Source organism: Thamnophis elegans, chromosome Z (assembly GCF_009769535.1).
Source record: "Thamnophis elegans isolate rThaEle1 chromosome Z, rThaEle1.pri, whole genome shotgun sequence".
Classification (NCBI taxonomy): Eukaryota; Metazoa; Chordata; class Lepidosauria; order Squamata; family Colubridae; genus Thamnophis; species Thamnophis elegans.
In genome coordinates, this window is record NC_045558.1 from 123417572 (window position 1) to 123438361 (window position 20790).

Genomic DNA, 20790 nt, shown 5'->3' on the forward strand with positions numbered 1-20790 from the left:
ACTACTCCCAAAATGCAGTTCTCCGCTCCACTCCTCCCATTTTTGACAAGACCACGTAACTCAATGGGAGTGGTAGGGTACGGTTTAGCTCCTGTCATCCTTTGTTGCATACGTTCACGCCTGTCATTTGCTGGCGTATGGTCCTATGGAAGTTGCGGTCCTTCCTGTGAACGCTATCACAAAGGGCCAGGAAGGAACTACAGTTACCGTCATGCATCACTCCCTCCCCGGCCAAGCTTGGAACGGTGTGATCTATCCCGGGACTGATAGCCTCTCCCCTTTGGTCTTGAGGGGGGAAGGACTACAACTCCCGGCATGCCTCGCCCACATCTTTTGATGTTTACCCTTCCCCCCCGAGTCTTAGGAAGGGGATTCTCCCCAAGATGGCGCGTCCTGCTTTAAGGGGTTCGGGGGGTGGAGCCTGTACCCCCGCCGGCTCCCTGGATTATTGCTTGGCCCAGCTGCAGAGGGGGGCCGAGCCAGGGCTGGGCAAGGCCTTATTGGCCCTCAGAACCCAGCACATCAAGGAAGCGAAGGGCATTGCCCGTTTCAGGACCCACGGGGGGCTGGCGCCACTTTTGGGGATCCTATCCGGCTCCCCGCGATCGCGCCGCACTTTGGATCTGGCCCTCAGCATCTTGGGCAACTGCTGCACCGAAGGGGGCAGCCGCACCTATGTGCGCGAACTTGGGGGGATCCCGCCGCTAGGTGAGTGAAAAAAGTGTGTGGAGGGAGGCAGAAGGGAGGGGGTTATGGCTAAATAAGTGCGCCCCCCCCCCCGCGATTTCTGGAAGGGTGGGGCTGTTTCAACGTCTCCCGTCCGAGCCTTATCAGACACGTCTTGGACTTCAACTCCCAGGATTCCCAGGCAGACAGGCCGGTGGGCGAGCTGCAGCGGGAATTGTGGGAGTTGAAGTCCGCAGCGTCGGGAAAGGCATCTCGCCCTGGCCAAGGAGTGAAGAGAACAGCCTTGTGAGGAGGGGGAATCCCTGTTCCCATTAAGCCGAGCTTTCCCCTCTTCTTCCACCACTCCCCCCCCCCCCAGATCTCCCCACTTGTAGGTCGGGCTTCCTTCTTAAATCACGGCGCCCGGGGGGGGGGGGGAGAAGGGAGATCCGTTTTACGTCCCCTTAAATTGGAAGATTTATTATTCATTATTTTGTTTATTTATTTTGAAAACAATTACAAAGTGACAGGTATCAGTATAGTCATAGACATTATCGCAGGACATTTGTAGAAATAGATGGCTATAAATAAGCATAACCTGGCCATGAACACATCAAATGAGTACATATCAATCGGGACAGTAGGACGGGGACGGTAGGCACGCTGGTGTGCTTATGCTCGCGTGCGCGCGCGCGCACACACACACACACCTTTATGGACCTCTTAGAAATGGGGTGAGGTGGATAGTTTAAGGTTGAAGCTGTGGGGTTTGAGGATGTAACAACAATCAGGTAGAGTGTTCCAGGCATTGACCACTTTGTTGCTGAAGTTGTATTTTCTGCAGTCTAATTTGGAGCGGCTTACTGTGTAACCTTTGGATTCAAAAGGATGATAACCTCAAAAAGGACTTAAGGATGTTGGAAGTGGACAAGCATAATACTCAGGTTTTCTCCCCCTTAGTCTTAGAGAAGATTTCAACTAGAAGTAATTCTCATTTCTTTAAACTTGCAATCTTAAGGATTTAAAACCATGCCAATCTGAGCCTTGTGTATCGGCCCGGACTGTAGACCATCCCTAATACTGGAAGCATCTCAAGTTAGATTTGTGATGGTTTACGGGCTAAAATGCTTGCAAAGATCCTTTTTAAAAAATGACAGCTAAGTTATACCTAGTTTTGTAACTTGGGTCTGCAGTTCCTTTACTTGGCACGCCACCTGCCTGTTAATACTGTGAATACTGCAGCTTCGTCCTTTAAAATGAAAGGACGGGGGAAATGGATCATGATTTCCAGCCAGCAAAAACAAGTTTAGATTCTATTAATATTTACCTTTTGATTTTATCAGACTCTCTCTGATGCCAAGTTATGAGGCTATGCTAAGTACTTTTTGTTTAGATAACTAACTGCCTGCAAGAATTGGCTAATAGATGTTTTTTTCTGAATTGGAGCTTATACCAGGGCATGACCTAGCAGTGGAAAGATCTCATAAGTGCATGTATACTCTGCATGGAAGGGACTTGCAACTTTTCCAGAAATACCTAGCATCACACAGCACTTGGTATAATATGTAAAATGTAGGAAGTTGTTATTTATCTTTAAATTAGATGCATATCCTGCTTTTATTTTTTTACAGCTTAAGCCAGTATACATAATGCTATTTCCTCCAATTTTCCCTATGAGTAATAACCCTGTGAGATGGGTTTGGCTGAGAAAGAGTGACTGGCCAGAAGCCACACAGCTGACCTTTTTTTTTTTTTTTTGCTTAAGGAAAGACTAGAACTCACAATCTCCCAGCTTCTACATCAAACTGGTGTTTTTTAAAAGATGATATTCTATAATACATGGATTGGATTGGCATCAGATAGCAGGTGTTGCCCATCCTAGAAATTCCTGCCTCTTAGCAGAAAGTAATTAAAAAGCTAAATGTATTATTGTGCCACAAGATTCTTCCCTCCCCCCTCCCCCCTGGCTAAGACAGCTACTTCTCTGAAAGATGTTGTGGTTTTACAGCTGGATTATCAAATTGCAACCTTTCCCCACTTTCTCTGTTTCTAGTTACTATCCTGAAGTCGCTTGCTGTGGAAAGTATCCTGAATCGAGCAGCACGGGCACTCGGCAACTTGGCTATAGATTCAGAAAATTGCCAGGCCATCCATGAAGCAGGTTGAACAGGGGTTGGGTGGGGAAGAGGATAGGATCTATGTAAGTGTAGAACTGAGATTTGTAGCATGTGTATGTATTTAGACAGACATACACAAGTCCTCATTTACCAACCACTCATTCAGTGATCTTCTAAATTACAACAATGCTGAAAAAGGAGACTTGTGACCCCTCCTTGAAGTTGTAACTGTTGCCACTTTCTTGAGGTCACATGATTGCGGTTGGGGTGTTTTGACAACTGGTAAACATTTACAACGGTTGCAGCATCTGACAGTCATGTGATCTCCCTTTGCGACCTTCAGGGCTGGCTTCTGACAAGCAAAGTCATTGGGGAAGCCAACGGGAAGCTGTTAAATCGGAGTCATCTGACATTGTATTAAATCGTTGCAGGTGATTTCCTTAATGACAGCATCTGGAATTGATGTGGTCACATGTCACACTTAATGACCATGCCACTTAGCGACAGATTGTGGTTGGTAAGTGAGGAGTATCGGTGACTAGGAGGTATACCTATCTTTCTCACCCACTTAATGGTTAAAGGGCATTTCAAGTTTATTTTCCAATATTGTTAGTTAGACTTTCTCCTCCTCCCTTTCTCCATTATGAACAGACACAGAGAGAGAGAAGGAGAGAGAGGGGAAGATTAAGAGCTATTAATTGCTTGGAGTCAATATGGCACTGTGGAAGAAGATTCTTTGTTCAGCAGTATTAGGCACCCTCAGACAAATTTATGTTTCCACATTCTCGACTGCCCCTTACAAATATGCAGATTCTATTGCATATCTTTAGCATGTCTAATATGCTTGGCTACTCTGAGGGCTTGAAATAGTAAAAAAAATACATTTTATATATTCTGTTAATAATATCTGGTGCAAATTCTGGGGGGCATCATAAATATATAAAAATTCCTTAGTGGAATTTACATTTAACATAGTAAAACCTTTGCAATGCAGTAGTCCTCAACCTATGACTATAATTGAGCCTAGAATTTATGTTGCGGAGTGAGACATTTGTTAGGCAGGCTTTGCCCCATTTTATGACTTTTCTTGCCATATTTGTTGTGAATCACTGCAGTTGTTAAATTAGTGACATGGTTGATAAGTTAATTGGCTTCTCCATGGACTTTGCTTGTCAAGTCACCAAAAGGTGATCACATGACTCCTGGACATTGCAACCGTGTTAGATATGAGTCCATTGCCAAAGCATCTGGGTTTTGATCACATGACCATGGGGATGCTACAACAGTCATTTGTGAAAATTGGTCATAAGTCACTTTTTAAAAATGTTTAAAACTTTGAATGGTCATTAAACGAACTGTTGTAAGTCTACCTGTCATTTGAGACAACTAAAAATAGGTTTGACTCATGTTTATGTAGGATATTGTGACTGGACTTCTTTTCCTTGTCATTTTCTCACCACCCGAATATTTTTCCTTACAGGAGCCGTGCCCCAACTAATCCAGGTTCTCACTACCTCCCAGGACAGTGAATGTTTGCAGAGTGTGATCAGGGCCATTCGCTATCTGGCCAATACTCCTGCTCATCGTCTGGTGCTGGCCCAGCAGGGGGCGGTCCGCCCCATAGCGGAGCGCTTGACTTCCTCCCTGGAGGATGGGCCCCTGATTGCAGCCGCGGTGCGCGCTCTCATGGAGCTCTCAAAGGGCTGCAGTCGTGACTTTGCAGAGCAGCTCAGCTTGGGAGGCGGGATAGCACCCCTTGTGGCCTTAGCTAGCCACGAGAAACGGGTGGTGCAGGAATCGGCCCTTGCGGTCCTGGCCAACCTCTGTCTGCAGGGCATGCTGAGGCCAGCTGTAGGCAACGCTGGTGGGGTGGAGTTGCTAGTGGGGGAGATCCAACGTCGGAGGGGAGCCAGAGCACCTGGCGCCTCCCTCTATCCGCTGGTGAAAGCTTTGTGCCTCCTGTGCCGCGAGGCAGTTAATCGGAGCCGGGTGCGTGAAACCGGAGGGTTAGAGTTACTGCTCTCTCTCTTGCGGGACCAATGTCACAGCTATTCACATGCTCGGGTGGTGGTGGCTTTCTTGGCCTTTTTCTACGACGAGGAAGCCCTGGAGAAGCTGCAGGCTGGAGGACTGGTGCCCTTGCTGGTTGGCAGGCTGGCGGCCCAGAGTGAGTGGGCAGGCCGGGAGCAAGTGGAGAGGGAAGAACATGAAGATGAGAAAGATGCGGCATCGTTTGACTTCCCTGCTGAGGCGCGGCGAGGAGAGCAGGCTTTACCAGGAGCAGAGAGTTCCAGCTTTCAGAGCCTCAGGTAGATTTGGTTTTAGCCTGGAGATCATCTGAGTGCAGGGACTGTTCAACAGCTCTAGATGGGCTGGGCTACAAATCACTCAGATGTGTTGGGTCTGCTGCCTCATCGTCATTGGCCAAGTTGGGCTTGGGTTCCAGTAAGAAGCATTGTACAAGTAGTCCTCGACTTACAACACAACTGAATCCAAAATTTATGTTGTTAAGCGAGACACTTGTTAAGTGATTTTTATTTTGCCCCATTTTACGACCTTTATGGCTTCTGTTGTTAAGTGAATCACTGCAGTTGTTAAGTTAGTAACAGGTTTGTTAAATGAATCTGACTTCCCCATTGACTTTGTTTGTCAGAAGGTAGCAAAAGGAGATCACATGACCCCAGGGCCATTGCATCTGTCATAAATACGAATCAGTTCCCTAGCACCTGAATTTTGATCACATGACCATGGGGATGCTGCAATGGTCATGAAAGCTGCAACATTCAGTGCCTTTGTAACTTTGAATGGTCACTAAATGCACAGTAAGTCAAGAACTACCTATACGCCAATGCTCTTAAGCGGTATTGCAGTGGAAAAGGCAGCTTTATAAATCAGAGATGGATGGGATTAAGTCTGAAAAGCTGCCAGAAATGTGCTTACATTCTGAAGCCTATTTGGAAAATGGATGGTAAACATGAGCAGACAATTAAAAAAAAGGAAAACTTCATCAACCCTTTAGATTTTTTTAGCACATATGTAAATAAAGGACAGTTGTTTATCTTGCATATCCTAATGCAGTCCTAAGTTGCATTAACAGAGGGATTCAATCAAGATCATGTGAGGTCCTCATACCACCCTATAAAGCCTTAGTAAGACCAAACCTGGAATACTGCATCCAGTTTTTGTCACCATACTATCAAAAAGATGTTGAGACTCTATAAAAAGTGCAGAGAAGAGGAACAAAATGATTAGCAGACTGGAAGCTAAACCATAGGATGAATGGTTGCAGGAACTGGGCATGGCTAGTCTAGTGAAGAAAAGGACCAGGGGAGACATGATATCAGTGTTCCAATATTTGAGGGGCTGCCACAGAGAGGAAGGGGTCAAGCTATTTTCCAAGGACAGACAAGGAATAATGGATGGAAACTGATCAAGGAGGGATTAAACCTAGAAATAAGGATAATTTTTCTGACAGTGAGAACTATCAACCAATGGAATAGAAATTGCCTTCAGACGTTGTGGGAGCTTCATCACTGGAAGCTTTGAAGAAGAGACTGGGCTGTCAGAAATGGTGTAGGGTCTCCTGCTTGGGCAGGGGATTGGCCTAGATGACCTACAAGGTCCCTTCCAACTCTGTTATTTTGTTCTGTTCTGTTATTCTGATATCCGATCCTGGGATTTCCTAAATTGAAATTCTAGGAAATCCCTTGCAAACTGGAAAAGACAGAAATATCCAAATAAGGAGCGGGTGGGCAGTAGAGGAAAGCAGAGCTGGGCAATTTATTTTCTCTGATTGCTGCCAGCTCTGCAGAGTCACTTCTGCATTCTTCCTAGAAAGTTCACCTGGTTTACAGGTCCAGCTGTTTGTTTTTCTTTTAACGGGAAGTTGAATTTCTCTGAATTTGGGGCCTCTGATTTGATTTACTCCCGAAAACCCTTCAGCAGATGAAAATGCCTTGCTGACCCTGTGAAGCTAAGCAGAGTCAGGACTGGTTGATACCTGAATGGGAGACCAGCAATTACTATTCCAAAATAATTGGAATTTTTTTTTAAAAAAAAACATCCCAGAAGCCCTAGAGGTCACTATGAAGTCATCAGGAGTCGAGTTCAGTTGAAGGGGCTAGTCCTTGACTTACATGAATTCATTTAGTGACCGTTCAAAGTTGTAACGGCACAGAAAAAAGTGACTTGCAACAACTGATTCTCGTACTTGACTGTCACAATGCCCCTGGGGTCCCACGATCAAATTTTGAATCATCTGGCATCCTGCACGTATTTACGATCGTTGTGGCATCAAAGCCAAAGGGGGAAAGCCAGACTTTTCTTCACAACTGCATGATTCATTTAAAAGTTGCAAAGATTTGCTTATCTTGTTTCCCCTAAAATAAGATCTCCCCAGATAATAAGCCCAATCGGGCTTTTGAGCGCATGCACTAAAATAAACCCTCCCCAAAAAATATTGCAACACAGCAGCAGCCATGAGGTGATGCTGCCTCCTGCACTTCAAAAATAATAACACCTCCCCAAAAATAAGGTGAAGCACATATTTTGTGGGTCAAAAGAAAATAAGACCCTGTCTTATTTTCGGGGAAACACAGTATCAACTTTGGCAAGAAGGTTGTAAAATCATGCACGGCTCACAAGTGCCTTATTTAGCAATGGAAATTCCCCAGTGGCTGGCTGGGAAATTCTGGGAGTTGAAGTCCACATACCTTACAAGTTGCCAAGATTAAGACTACATACTGCATTGTAATAACACAAAAATTCAGTGTACTATAAACCAGTGGTCTTTTTGTGTCCTGAATGGCTTGGCACATCTTTCATTATTTTTCCACCAGGTATGGATGGCTTGTGAGGAGCATCACTCTGCAGAAGGAGAATCTTCTGATTTTCTAATTCGGATAATTGAAAAATTTGCAGTTAAGAGAGTTCAACTTTACACAGTTTTTGTTCTAGTGCTTTTAGCCAAACGTGCTCCTCTTCCACCATGTTTATATTTCAAAGTCTATTCTTCTGTGTCTCTCTTCTTTTGTCCCCAACGCAGATCCTGGCTTGTCTCAGAAGGCTACATTTCCAGTCCAGGAGATCTTTCCCCCCAGTGGTCTCCTGACACCACCCTTTCTGAGTTGGAGGCCCAAGGAGATATTAGTCCCAGCCAAGAACTGCAAGATGAGTCTATAGAGCCTTGCCACAGCACATCTGGGATGAAAACCCATTCTAGAGCCGAATCTCCCGATTTTTTACATTCTTCTTTCTTGGATTTGCCTCTTGGGGGCCAGGCCAGTCTTTCAGAGACTTTAAACTCAGCAACAAAAGGTGAAATTCTTCCAGATCACAAACTCAACCCTACAGTGGTAGTACCTTTGTCGGCTGAATCTGAAAATCTCCACCCAGAACCTATCTTGAAGGTCCTACAATCAGAGGGGAATAAGGAGGAAAAAACAGACGGGGCCAATAAGCTGCCAAAAGAGCTGGTGATGTCAGGACTGGCAAATTTAGAGGAGGAGGTTCTCTCTGGAGATGATATCTTACAGCTGCCTTGTTCATCCACGTCAAAGGAAATGCCAAATTCAGGAAAAATAGAGGGACGAGCTGAAAAGTCCCCTTGGGTTGCCTTGGTAGCCGGCCAGAACAGCCCTGGGCCCAGCAACTCCAGTCCGTCGGTCGTGATTCCAAGCAATAGTGACAGAATCCAGCTGTCACCTGGGCCTTTTGCCAAATCCCTGGTTGCAGAGGAAGCGTGCTCTGTCCCTCCAAAACCAAATGTTCAGGTTGTCCCAACTTCTTCCGAGGAGTACAAGACGCCCACCTCTTACTGGAAACGGCGCGCCAAGCTCCGCTCCTCCCTGGAGCAAAGCACACCGCCCGCTCAGGGCTTGTGCCCTGTCCCTGGGGCTTCATCTCCCTGGCTCTCCTTGACCTTGCCCCTCTCTTTTTCTCCCCACGTGGGTGATCCAGACTTCCATGCTCCGGAAGCGCCGGCCCTGCTCCTCCTTTCCCGCTTTTCTCAAGCCGAGGATCCTAGTCGGAGTTTGGTGACGCCGGACACACTGCAAGGACTGTTGCGTTACATCACTGGGAGTCCTTCCCCTTCCTCTCGCTGCCTTCGGCTGCTGCACCGTCTCACCTGCAATCCGGCTTGCCTGGAAGCCTTTGTGCGCTCCCACGGGCCCTCGCTTATCAGGGCTTGGTTGATACTGGGTGTATCCCCTGAGCAAGCAGCTACTGCCATCACTGGGGAAGCCGAAGAAGACGAGACAAGCGGTTTGGAAGATCCCGGGAGATTCAAGGAACTTGGTGTGTGTTTATTTGTTTGTGTGTGTGTGTGTTTTGTGTGTGTGTGACATTATCCCTGTAGGTTACGACAATCTTCCCCCACCTGTGAGTGACGTATGATTCCCTTCATTCTAGCCCACATGCTTCCTTGGGATTACAGTTAGTCCTTGACTTAACAACCACAGTTGAGGCCCCAAATTTCTGTTGCTAAGCGAGACAGTAAGTGAGTTTTGCCCCATTTTGCAACCTTTCTTGCCACAGTTGTTAAGTGAATCACTGCAGTTGTTAAATTAGTAACCCAGTTATTAAGTGAATCTGGTTTTCCCATTTACTTTGCTTATCAGAAAGTTGCAAAGGGGGACACTGCAATTGTCATAAATATAAGTCAGTTTCCAAGCATCTGAATTTTGACCACATGACTGCGGATGTTGTAGTGGTAGGTGTCATAAGTCACATTTTTCAGTGCTGTTATAACTTTGAATAGTCACTAAATGAATGGTTGTAATTTGAGGACTTCCTGTATAGGAGTTGGTTGGTTCAGACTACATCCCTAGGATGGGAAGGCTGTCCAGAATACTGTAATAGCAATAGCGTTTAGACTTATATACTGCTTTACAGTGCTTTACAGCCCTAAGCAGTTTGCAGAATCAACATATTTCCCCCAACAATCTGGGTCCTCATTTTATTCACCTTGGAAGAATGGAAGGCTGAGTCAATCAACCTGGAGCCTGGTGAGATTCGAACTGCCAAATTGCAGGCAGCCGGCAAGCAGCAGAAGTAGCCTGCAGTACAAGACAGGTAGTCCTTGACTTACCACAGTTCATTTAGCAACTGTTCAAAGTTACAGTGGCTCTGAAAAAGTGGCTTATGACTGTTTTTCACACTTATGACTTTTGCGATATCCCTGTTGTCACACGATCAAAATTCAGATGCTTCATAGCTGAGTCATATTTATGACAGTTGCAATGTCCCGTGATCCTCTTTTGTGACCTTCTAACAAACCAAGTTGATGGGGAAGCCAGATTCACTTAACCACCGTGTGACTCACTGGACAACTCCGGGGATTAACAACTATGGCAAAGAGGGCAAAACTCGCTTAACAAATGTCTCACTTGGCAAGAGAAATGATGGGCTCAGTTGTGGTCGTAAGTTGAGGACTACCTGTATCGGAGTGGATATTGGTTCAATTGCTAAGGAAGACAGTTGTTAAGTGAGTTTGTGTCCATTTTAGTATCTTTTTGCCATGGTTTTTAGGTGAATCACTGGATTTGTTAAGTGAAACATATGGCCATTAAGCAAATCTGGCTTCCCCCATTGACTTTGCTGGTCAGAAGCTCCATAGAAAGGTTGCAAATGACAATCCCAGGATACTACAACCATCATAAATGTGACTATGGGGATGCTGCAACGGTCGTAACGCTAAGAACTAGTCCTAAGTCACTTTTTTCAGTGCCGTTGTAACTTTGAACGGTCATTAAACGAATGATTGCAAGCTGAGAGCTTCTTACACCGGTGGCTTTCACATTGGGGATCTTCGCATCTCTTGCTTTCTGCTCTAATGTCCCACCTCACTGAATCTTTGACATCGGGGCAGCCACTGATAGAGATTGGGGTCTCCAAATTTTGCAACTTTAAGCCAAATCTCTAACTTTAAGAAGTGTGGATTTCAACTCCCAGAATTCTGTCTGGGGAATTCTGGGAGTTGAGGTCCACAACTCTTAAAGTTGCCAAGTTCAGAAAACCCTGATCTAGATTGGCATGCTGGGACTCCTGATCTCTTTTTACCATGACAGGTGGTGCTATAAACCAAGATTCAGTGGATCTTGGTGATGGAATGGGCAACGGGCAGCAATTCCAGATGTTGAGCTGCAGTTCTCATTGACCTCTTGTCTGTGATCATGGTGGCTACAGCCAAAAAGATCTAGGGTTAGGTCTCTTGAGCTTAGTGGAGCAGGAAGAGAAATGGGGGGAGAGGGGACCCTTTTAAATTAGTAGGACATATTGATTTACCCAGCTAGATTGTTGGCTGCTGTTCTCCCCAGTCGGTACAGCTTACCATTTTAGATGGAGACGCTGCATCTAACCCACTTGCCTTTTTCCCGCCCCACAGGAGAGACGCTACTGATGAACCTCTGCGTGCAGGCAGAGTCCCCCTTTGGCGTGGGGGTTCTCACTCACATGCTGCTGTCAGGCTGCGAATCAGACCAAGCAGCCTCTGCACTGGCGTTGCCCCTGATTTGCCGGTGAGTTGGGTACTAGAGGAGGCCTCAAACTGGACCCTGCGGGCAAAACATTTATTCCTTGGGTGGTCAAACTGGCAGCAAACGTTTGGAATGAGACACAGACTGCATTCACAGGATTCACTTAAAGATCCAACAAATACTTACCTTAGGTCAGGGGTGTTGAAATTCAATTTCTTTGAGGGCCGCATCAAGGCTGTATTTGACCTCGGGGGTCAGTGTGGGCACGGCCAGTGTAGGTGTGGCCAGCTTGATGTCACTCAACCGCTATGCCAGCAAAAATGGTCTCCCGAGCTCTGTTTTTCAGCCGCGATGGCCTTCTGCCACCATCTACCAGTGAAAACAGCCCGTGCCTCCCCCAGCTCCATTTTCACTGGCAGAGGGTGGCAGGGGGCTGTCTCGGCTGAAAATGGAGCCTGGAAGGGCCTCATGTGGCCATCATAAGCTCCATTTTCACTTGCAGAGGGCCGGTCTTTTGCTGTTTCTACAATGGCCTTGCGGGCCAGATCTAAGCACCCAGTGGCCCAGATCCGGGCCCTGGGTCTTGAGTTTGACACCCCCTGCCCTAGGTCAATGTTAACCTGGGTGGTCTTTTTGCGGTTGAGTATCATGAACGCAATCTATTTTGTTCAGGAGATAGTTGAAGGTAACAGAACACAAATAATAATGAGCCATTGCATGAGGTTGTCTTGGATTTTCTATTGATCCCCAGAAGGTTAAACATTGGGGGCTTAATGGCTCTGGAACCTCAAAGCCACGTCCATGCTGCTTATCCTCAAATGGATGAGATCACTTAAACAGTGGGAGATTTTTGAAAGAGGCCGGTTAATGCTGGAGGTACAGATCTCTCAGAAATCGGAAGATGATGGGAGAAGGTTGCATACCACCTGAGGTTGTTCCAAATTTGGGGAGAAATATTGTCAGAAGTGGACAATATTCCACTTTGGGGTGAGGAAGGAGATTGAATTGCAACAGGTGGCAATACTCTTCATTGTATCCTCTCTCTGTTGCAGGAAGGATTCTGTTTGTCGGAAGCTGCTGGTGGGCCTCTCTGGCCTGCGGATCTTGCTAGGGGTCCTGGCGAGGGACCCCGAACCCTATTTTGTCTTCTATACCTCCGACGCTCTTTCCCTCCTCCTGAGCTCCCAAGCTCCATCTCCTGCTTCTGTGTCGTCTCCTGCCTTGAAGCGGCCCCGCCTGGATTCCCCACAGCGTTGCCCTTACTCTCGCATCGTGGAAGAAGGTGGGGCCGACGTGTTCTTCCAGCTGGACTCTGGCTGCAGGGTACCCGCCGTGCGAAAGGTGATCAGCGCTGCTTCTGAGGTCTTCCAGGCCATGTTAAGTGGAGGCTTTGCAGAGTCATCTCACACCACTGTGACTCTTCGTGACGTGTTGCCAGAACCTTTCCTGGCTCTGGCCCATTTCCTCCATGGCTGTCGTGGGAAGCCCTGCCAGGTCCTGGGGATGCCGTTCCCCCTCGCATTAGCGGAAGAAATCTTGGTGGTGGCTGAACAGTATCTCCTCCCAGACCTCCAGTCCTTGGTGGACGAGGCGTTGTGCCAAGACTCTCTCTGCCCTGGGACTCTCGGGGAGGTGTACCGGCTGGCCGAGCAGCAGAACCGGCCCCGTCTCCTTCGGAATTGTGTGACATCCATTTTCACTAGGGAGGGGTCGACCCCCACCCACCGAGCTGCTGCCCTGGCAGAGCTGCTCCGATCTGCTGTAGATCCCAGCAGTTTAGCTGCCAAGCTGCTCGGAGTGGTGTTGGAATCTCCGTGGGGCAGTGGCTCGGAGGGCCAGCTAAGCTGACCTGTGGGTCATTCTGTCTCCTCTTTCCCAGTTCTTACACAACAGCTGATGCTGTTGTGTATTGGGCAAGGGAGAGGGCGGTTGGAGTATTAAACAAATAAATGACGAGGTGCTCGGAAAAGGGGAGTCTGGGTCAATGGACGATTCTGTAGTGGTCAGGACTTCAGGCGAGCAAGGAGGAAGATGTGGGGCCAAGCACTGTTTGATCAGTTGAGGGTGAGGCTGGGGGCGGAAAGGAAGAGGCCAGGTATCAGAAATAAGATTTGCCTGGCAGCTGCTACACCACTGTTTCTTAATCTCTCTAACTTTAAGAGGTGCGGATTTCAACTCCCAGAATTCTGACTGGGGAATTCTGGGAGTTGAAGTCCACCCCTCTTAAAGTCATAGAGGTTGAGAAACACTCTGCTAGACTAAACAACGTTAGGTAGAAGCCATAGAACTCCTATTCAGGAGCTTCGTGAATCCTTCCTGTCGGAAAGGGACTCCTGCTTTTTGATTGATGGAAACTCAAAGGAGGAGGAGTCTCCTTTTAGCCAGGGGCCAGTTGTGAAAGGTGTCAGCTTTGAATACATAGCCTATGGGGCAACCCTATTCTAGTGCTAGTTAGTTCAGAAATAAATCCCAAACTCAGAACTGGAGACGTTTCTTTTCCACCGTACACAGGAAGGAGACATCAAAAGCGTGTGATTGTAGCAGAAGGAAACTTAAGTCAGCAGGAGTCTCTCAGGCACCTGAAGGAACCTGTAGAGGTTGAGTTGTTGTCTCCTTCCAGACGAGGCAAGGGAGCAGTTACCCCGAGAATGTGGTCTAAAAAAAGTGGGGGGGCAAGGCCCAATTGTGCAGTCGGAACAATAAATGTATTTTAACTGTTATTGTACATAGAGAAATACAGAGAGGCATGAAATGCTCAGTGGCTGTGTAACTTGCCCTTATTTCCTCAATAGCACCTAAGGAAGACGGGGAGGGGAGGGGGAGTTCTTCACAATTCACACTGGAGCCTCACGCCCGTGGATATAACCTTGCAAAATCAAAATTGAAAACTAGTTGAGAGACACCACCACCACCACCACCCCGTGTGCCAATCCACCAAGAAGTGTGTTCATGCCTCTCTCTCCTCTGGGATGGATACCGTGCTGTTGACTTTTGGCACGAAGTCCCCTGGGATACCCTGGCCTCCGATCTGCTGAGTAAGCCGAGAGAGCTGATGGAATTTGCCTGCCCTCTTAATGCCAGTTTACGTCCCTTTGAATTGAATTGTGAGGCCTCTTGGCCCTTCTCCCGCCCTCCCCTTCTTCACCTTCCCATGCTGAGAACAGGAAACGCCTGTTTCTAACTGCATCCAGATGGTGTCCAGCACCCGGAGAAGAGAGGAGGGGGGGAAAAACCACTTCCTAAGAGTCTTGGTTTCTATAGGCCACATTCATCTGGAATGGGGGTGGGAGAAGGGATCCTAATCCCCCCCCTTTTTTTGAGGGTGGGCTGTCATCTGGCTATTCTACTCCTTTTTTACCATTTGTGGGCACATCCAGCAGTAGCCAAGATAAGCAGTTTTTTTCCCCAGTGAGATAATGAGAGCATATATTCTTAACATTAGCTACTTTTTTCCTTGCTTCTGATGCAGCTTCAACGTCAGTGAGAAAGTTCTCCTGTTTAGTATCCCTGGGGCTTCATGTTATGGAAAGCCACAGAAATCAGCCACCAGTGCTGGCAGCTGATTTTTCACAAAGCTGTCAGTATGGCACTGAAGCAAACCAGGTCATATAACTTCTTTGCTTCTGAACCCATGTCCTTTGCCCAAATTTGGGGTAGGTGCGTGTCTCTGCTTTTGTAACTCTTGCCAGTCCACACCAAGAACACATTTAGTCTTGCATAAACCAAACATGTTTAATGTGATCTTGCCAAAGCCTTTATAAAATGATCTCCCTGGATTAGTTCTTACTCCCTAGAACAGTGTTTCTCAATTTTTCAAATGTGTGGACTTCTGTCCCAGAATTCCCCAGCTGGCCTGCCAGTTAGGAAATTCTAGGAATTGAAGTCCACACTAATAGTCACCAATAGTGGTGATTGTGAGCGGGATCCTGGAATCCTAGTGGACAATCACTTAAATATGAGCCAGCCATGTGCTGCAGCTGCCAAAAAAGCCAATACACTTCTAGGCTGCATTAACATAGGGATAGAATAAAATGTTAATATCACTTATAATGCCTTCCTAAGGCCACACTTGGAATACTGCATCCAGTTTTAGTTGCCACGATGTAAAAAAGATGTGGAGACTCGTGCAGAGAAGAGCAGCAAAGATGATTAGGGGACTCAAGGATAAAACATATAAAGAACAGTTGCTCGAACTGGGTATGTCTAGTCTTATGAATAGAAGGACTAGCAGTGACATGATAGCAGCGTTCCAATATCTCAGGGGTTGCCACAAAGAAGAGGGAGTCAAACTATTCTCCAAAACACCCGAGGGTAAAACAAGAAGCAATGGGTGGAAACTAATCAAGGAGAGAAGCAACTTAGAACTGAGGAGAAATTTCCTGACAGAACAATTAATCAGTGGAACAACTTCCCTCCAGAAGTTATGAATGCTACAACACTGGATGTTTTTAAGGAGGGATTAGAGATCTCTTAAGAAGAGATTAAATAACTATCTAATAGATATGTGGTTATATGGTTTATCTAATGGAAGTGGTGTAGGGTTTTCTGCTTAAGCAGGGGGTTGGATTAGAAGACCTCCAAGGTCTCTCCCAACTCTGTTATTCTATTGTATTCTTATTCTACATGTCTTAAAGTTGCTGAAGTTCCAAAAATCCCACAACCCAATATTGCACAAAGACATTCGGGAAATTGTTAACATGATATAGGTAGTCCTCAACTTACGACCATTTCTGACGTTTTGTACACTTGCCATTTCTCTCTCTCTCTCTCTCTCTCTCTCTCTCTCCCTCCCTCCCTCCCTGTGTGTTGTGTGTGTGTGTTACTGTTCAATAGTGTCTGACTATCTGAAGGTCCCTGTACAGTCCTACAAAGTTTTCCAGAAGCGGTTTGCCATTGCCTCCTTCCAAAGGCTGAGAGGAAGTGGCCGCCAAGGTGAAGCCCAGATGACTAGGGCTCATGGACTAGATCCCAGAAAACGTTTTTTTTTTTTAGAGTGAATCTACAGAATAATACAATGCAGATCAATGTAAAAAAAAAAAGGTGTTCAAACTTCAGGGATGACTTCCTGTTAATCATTAAATCATCCCGCCTCAGGGCTACATTAACATTCATATTTGATGACTTTCCTCTCTCATTCTCCAACTTTTGTTCAGATTCCCACCCCTGTCTTTGTATCTTGCCTTCCCTCCCTCCACCCCCCCCCCCCCGAATCCTCTGAGTCAAATCATTTCAATGGTTCAGTGACTAAATTCATCCCCATGATTCTCAGCTACACCCAAGCCAGGAATATCGTCATTCACAAAACCACTCCTTAACCTCCAGAACACCTCTTTCCCTGTTTTTTGGCATTCAGAATACCTGACGGGCCTAACAGACGTGATATCAGAACTGCTTAAATTGGATCAGACTTATGGATGCCCAATATCTCTCTGGGGTGTCTGGACATGAACCTCAAAAAGCCAGCTGCTCTTCTGGTTTCCAGTGTGCATGAAAAATGGGCCAAAAATGGCCTGAAAATGGCCCAAAAACCAGCCGGAAAACAACTCCAAAATGGCCTGAAAATGGCCAAAAAACAGGCATGTGCACGCCGGCCATCTGATCTTTAGGTTTCCGGTGCTCCAGCACATGCACATGTCCATGTGTTTACCGGTTTGGGCACTTGGTGCCAAAAAGGCTCACCATCACTGTCTGTGCAAATGGAGCTTTTTCCACGGAGCTAGAAATCTTTTACTTTATATAGGTTTGTTCAATTGAAATTGGATACAGGTTTAATACAGGTCGCCTTTCACTTACTACCACAATTAACCCCAAAATTTATGTTGCTAAGTGAGAAATTTGTTCAGTGAGTTTTCCCCCCGTTTTGCTACTTTCCTTGCCACATTTGTTAAGTGAATCACCATGGCTGTTAAATTAGTAACCCAGTTGTTAAGTGAATCTGGCTTCCCACTTGATTTTGCTTGTCAGAAGGTCGCAAAAAGATGATCACATGACCCCAGAATGCTGCAACCATCATAAGTGTGAGTCAGTTATCAAGAATCCAAATGAATCATGTGACCATGAGGATAGCCCCCTGCCACGGTTGTAAATGTGGAAAATAATCATGTCACCTTTTTCAGTGGTGTCACTTTGAACCGTCACTAAGTGTTGTAAGTAAGTTGAGAACTACCTGTACTCCCCTCTCTTCTTTAACTCTTACTGCACTGTTGTCGATACCGTTCCATGTTAATACATCCAGCACAGTGCTACCATGTTTTCCCGAAAATAAGACAGGGTCTTATTTTCTTTTGATACCCACCCCCCAAAATAAGCACTTGGCCTTATTTTCAGTGGCGTCTTATTTTTTGAGGTCCAGGAGGCAACAAGCATAGTCACATCATGGCTGCTGCTGTGTTGCAATATTTTTGGGGAGGGCTATTTTGGGGGGGAGGGTTATTTTATCCCATGCGCTCAAAAACCCAATTGGACTTATTATCCAAGGAGGTCTTATTTTTGGGGAAACGGGGTAGTTTCTCTTAACCATCGAGGATCGCCTTCTCTGGTTTACCCAAGGGGGCTATAGGGTTTGCAAAAGGAAGTTGAAAAACCCACCTTGCTTCTCAACACCCCGCAGTACATGGGAATCTTATCCACTGTGGGTTGCCAATTTTTTACCATTGGTTCGGGGCGTGCTCCCGGCGCATGCTCAATGAGTCTGTGCATTTGCAGAAACATCCAGGTGGGTGGGCGGAGCCCTCCCACTGCTGCTACTACCAATTTGCCGATCCGGGCCAAACGGGGAGCAACCCAACTCTGAATCCAACTCTGAATCCGTCTCTTCATGGACTTCTTTCCAAAAGATTCTTCAACATCAATCCTATATCCTGATATCCTCACTCAAAACGTCTATGGAGATTCTTAGTCATCCAGTTCACAGTTGTCCCAAAGGTGCTTCTCCCCCCCCCCACACCTTCCATGAGGCAACTGGACTTTCTGGGTTTGAAGATGTTTTGCTTCTCATCCAAGAAGCTTCTTCAGCTTGGTTTTCAGAATTGAAGAAGCTTCTCCAAAAAACCGTCTTAAAATAAAATACACACACACTAGAAAGTTCAGTTGACTCTTGAAAAAAAGCACCTTTGGGACTCAACTGAAACTCAACTCAACCCCTTTCCCACCCGCATCACCCCACGCTTCCAAAATGTTACTAGGAGCGAGGCCTGGAGAGATGTGGGGAGGGGGTGTTCTTTGGATGGCTCGACGTTTCCTTGTCCTTAATTTAACCATCTTCTCCCGAGTGGGGCGCGAGGCCACGAAGCTCGCGACGTGTGTGTTTGTAAGTCGTGTCGGGGCGGACTATGGTGATGGGGCTGGAGGGGGGGGGGGGCGTCCATCCTCCTGCCCGAGCGCGAATCCCCTTTGCCATAAATGGTCACCGCACTGCAGCGGCGGCAAGGCAGCCAGTCGGGTTGACGGGCGGGCGCGGCAACAGCGCGGAGCCGCGCTCCGGGAAGGCACGTCACTGGGGTGGGAGCCGCCCAGCCTGCAACTGCCGGGCCGGAGTCCGGACCCAGCCGCACCGGCCCGGGATGGACGATCTGGGTAAGAAGTACCCGGAGGGAAAACCCATTCACCCCGTCTTCGTCGCCGCGTCCTTTGGGTCTCCAACCTCTTCCCCTCTCGCCCTTTCCCCGCCTTCCCCCTTCGTCTTTCGGCTTGCTTTTTCTCCCCATTGAGTCCCGGCCGATCTTCCCTTCTTTTGCGTTGCCCGATCGTCATTTTTTCCCCCTTCTCTTTTTTCCTCCTTCCTTCCTTAACATTCCCGCCTTCGTTTATTGCTTATTTCCTTCGGCCGGACTTTCTTTCCGCTCTTTTTTCTTCCTTCTTTTCGTTTCCAAACGGGCCGGGAGGGGTGGGGGTGGGGGTGAGAGGCCGATGCAGTGGCTGCCCATCTTCCTCCCCTCCAAATTCCACTTTTTAAAAAACTTCTTTTCTCTTTCCGTCGCGTTCTCGCGCAGCGACCGCCGCGGGTGTTAATTAATTAATTTGGTACTCGATCCCCCCCCCCCAGCTTTATCCTTTGCAAAATCCCCCCTTCCTTCCCTCCTTCCTCTGAGACTTCTTCGCGTGAGGGTCGCCCCCCTTTTTCACCGGAATTGCCCTTGCAAGGGAAGGGCGGGGGCCGGTGGGTCGGCGGAACTGTCTGGCTTCTTCCCACGAGAACGTGGGAATGCGACTGCCGCGAGGGACGCGCGTTTGCAACCCCGGGGTGGGTTTTTTTGTTTTGTTTTTTTGTTTGCCTTGCGTGTAGGTTCCGAGTTTTAATTCCAAATTGGAAAATTAAGCCTGACATCTCTGAGGGGACCATCACGTGTGAAGGGGATGTCATTGGGTTCTTAGGAAGCTGTGGCCTCTAAAGAAGAATTAGGGGTGACATGATAGCAGTATTCCAGTACTATTTAAGGGGCTGCCACAAAGAGGAACAGGGTCAAATAATTGTTCTCCAATCACCAGAGGGCAGGACAAGAAGCAATGGATGGAAACTAATCAAAGAGAGAAGCAACCTGGATTTTTGGAGAAACTGCCTAACAGTGAGGACAATTAATTAGTGGAACAGTTTGTCTCCAGAAGTTGTGGGTTCTTCATCACTGGAGGTTTTTAAGAAGAGAGTCTCTGCTTGTCTAAAATGGTATATAGCCCAGGATCTCCTGGTTAAGCAGGGGGCTGGACTAGAAGACCTCCAAGGCGCCTTCCAACTTTTCTTCTCTTCTTTTGCCTTTCTCAGGGTGGGGTGTGTGGAATGGGACAACTTGCCATGGTCAACTTGCTGTGGGACAACTCACTGCGGGACAATTTAACAATTCTATTTAATTATTTAAAATAAATAAAAAAATATTTTCATATTTTCCATTCTTATTTCATTCTGTCTTTCCTTTTGCATCCTTTCCTTAATGAGTCTATTCCACCATTCCTTTGGTGTTAACGTAACTCTCATCCCACAGTGACTTGTCCTGCAGCGAGTTGGTCATGGCGAATTATAGGTCTTTCTGGAATGGGACAACTTGCAGCAGCCAACTTGCTGCGGCCAACTCACCATGGCCTCTCATCCTTGTAGCTGGCGGCAGGGATGGGAGGGGGAGGAGAGGGTGCCTTTCCTCAGCCCTTCCCTTCTTGAGAAGGAAGGAATGCTATTTCTCAGCGTAGTCCTGTGGCTTTGTGGAATTGCTGAACCAGCCTGCTAGACGAACTTGCTTTGCAGCCTTCATTCTCCTCTCCTGCCTTCTGCATCCTACAACTTCTTTCAGAGAAATCAGCCTCCCACCCTTCTCACTTTGCCTTGGGAGAAAGCAACACACACACACACACACACACACACACATACACACACACACACGAATTAAGACCTGGATCCATCACTCCAAAAAAAGTGCTTTGATGCTATTATGCAAATTTCCCTGGAATGCTGCCACTGGAACTCAAAGTTAAATTTACCCCATCTGATCCTGGGCAGAAACAACTACAAAGCCCATCTGCTCCAGCCAGTTAGTAAAGGTTGT

General features: G+C 47.0%; 1 protein-coding gene across 1 annotated transcript; it reads left to right on the forward strand.

Annotated features, from left to right (window-relative positions):
• Positions 1-301: 301 nt before the first annotated feature.
• On the forward strand, positions 302-14018 carry ARMC5 (armadillo repeat containing 5). Its single transcript, XM_032235388.1, has 6 exons — positions 302-708; positions 2720-2827; positions 4264-5092; positions 7828-9080; positions 11170-11302; positions 12313-14018. Exons 1-6 carry the CDS (start codon positions 384-386, stop codon positions 13106-13108), a joined length of 3444 nt encoding a protein of 1147 aa, XP_032091279.1. The 5' UTR covers positions 302-383; the 3' UTR covers positions 13109-14018.
• Positions 14019-20790: the final 6772 nt, after the last annotated feature.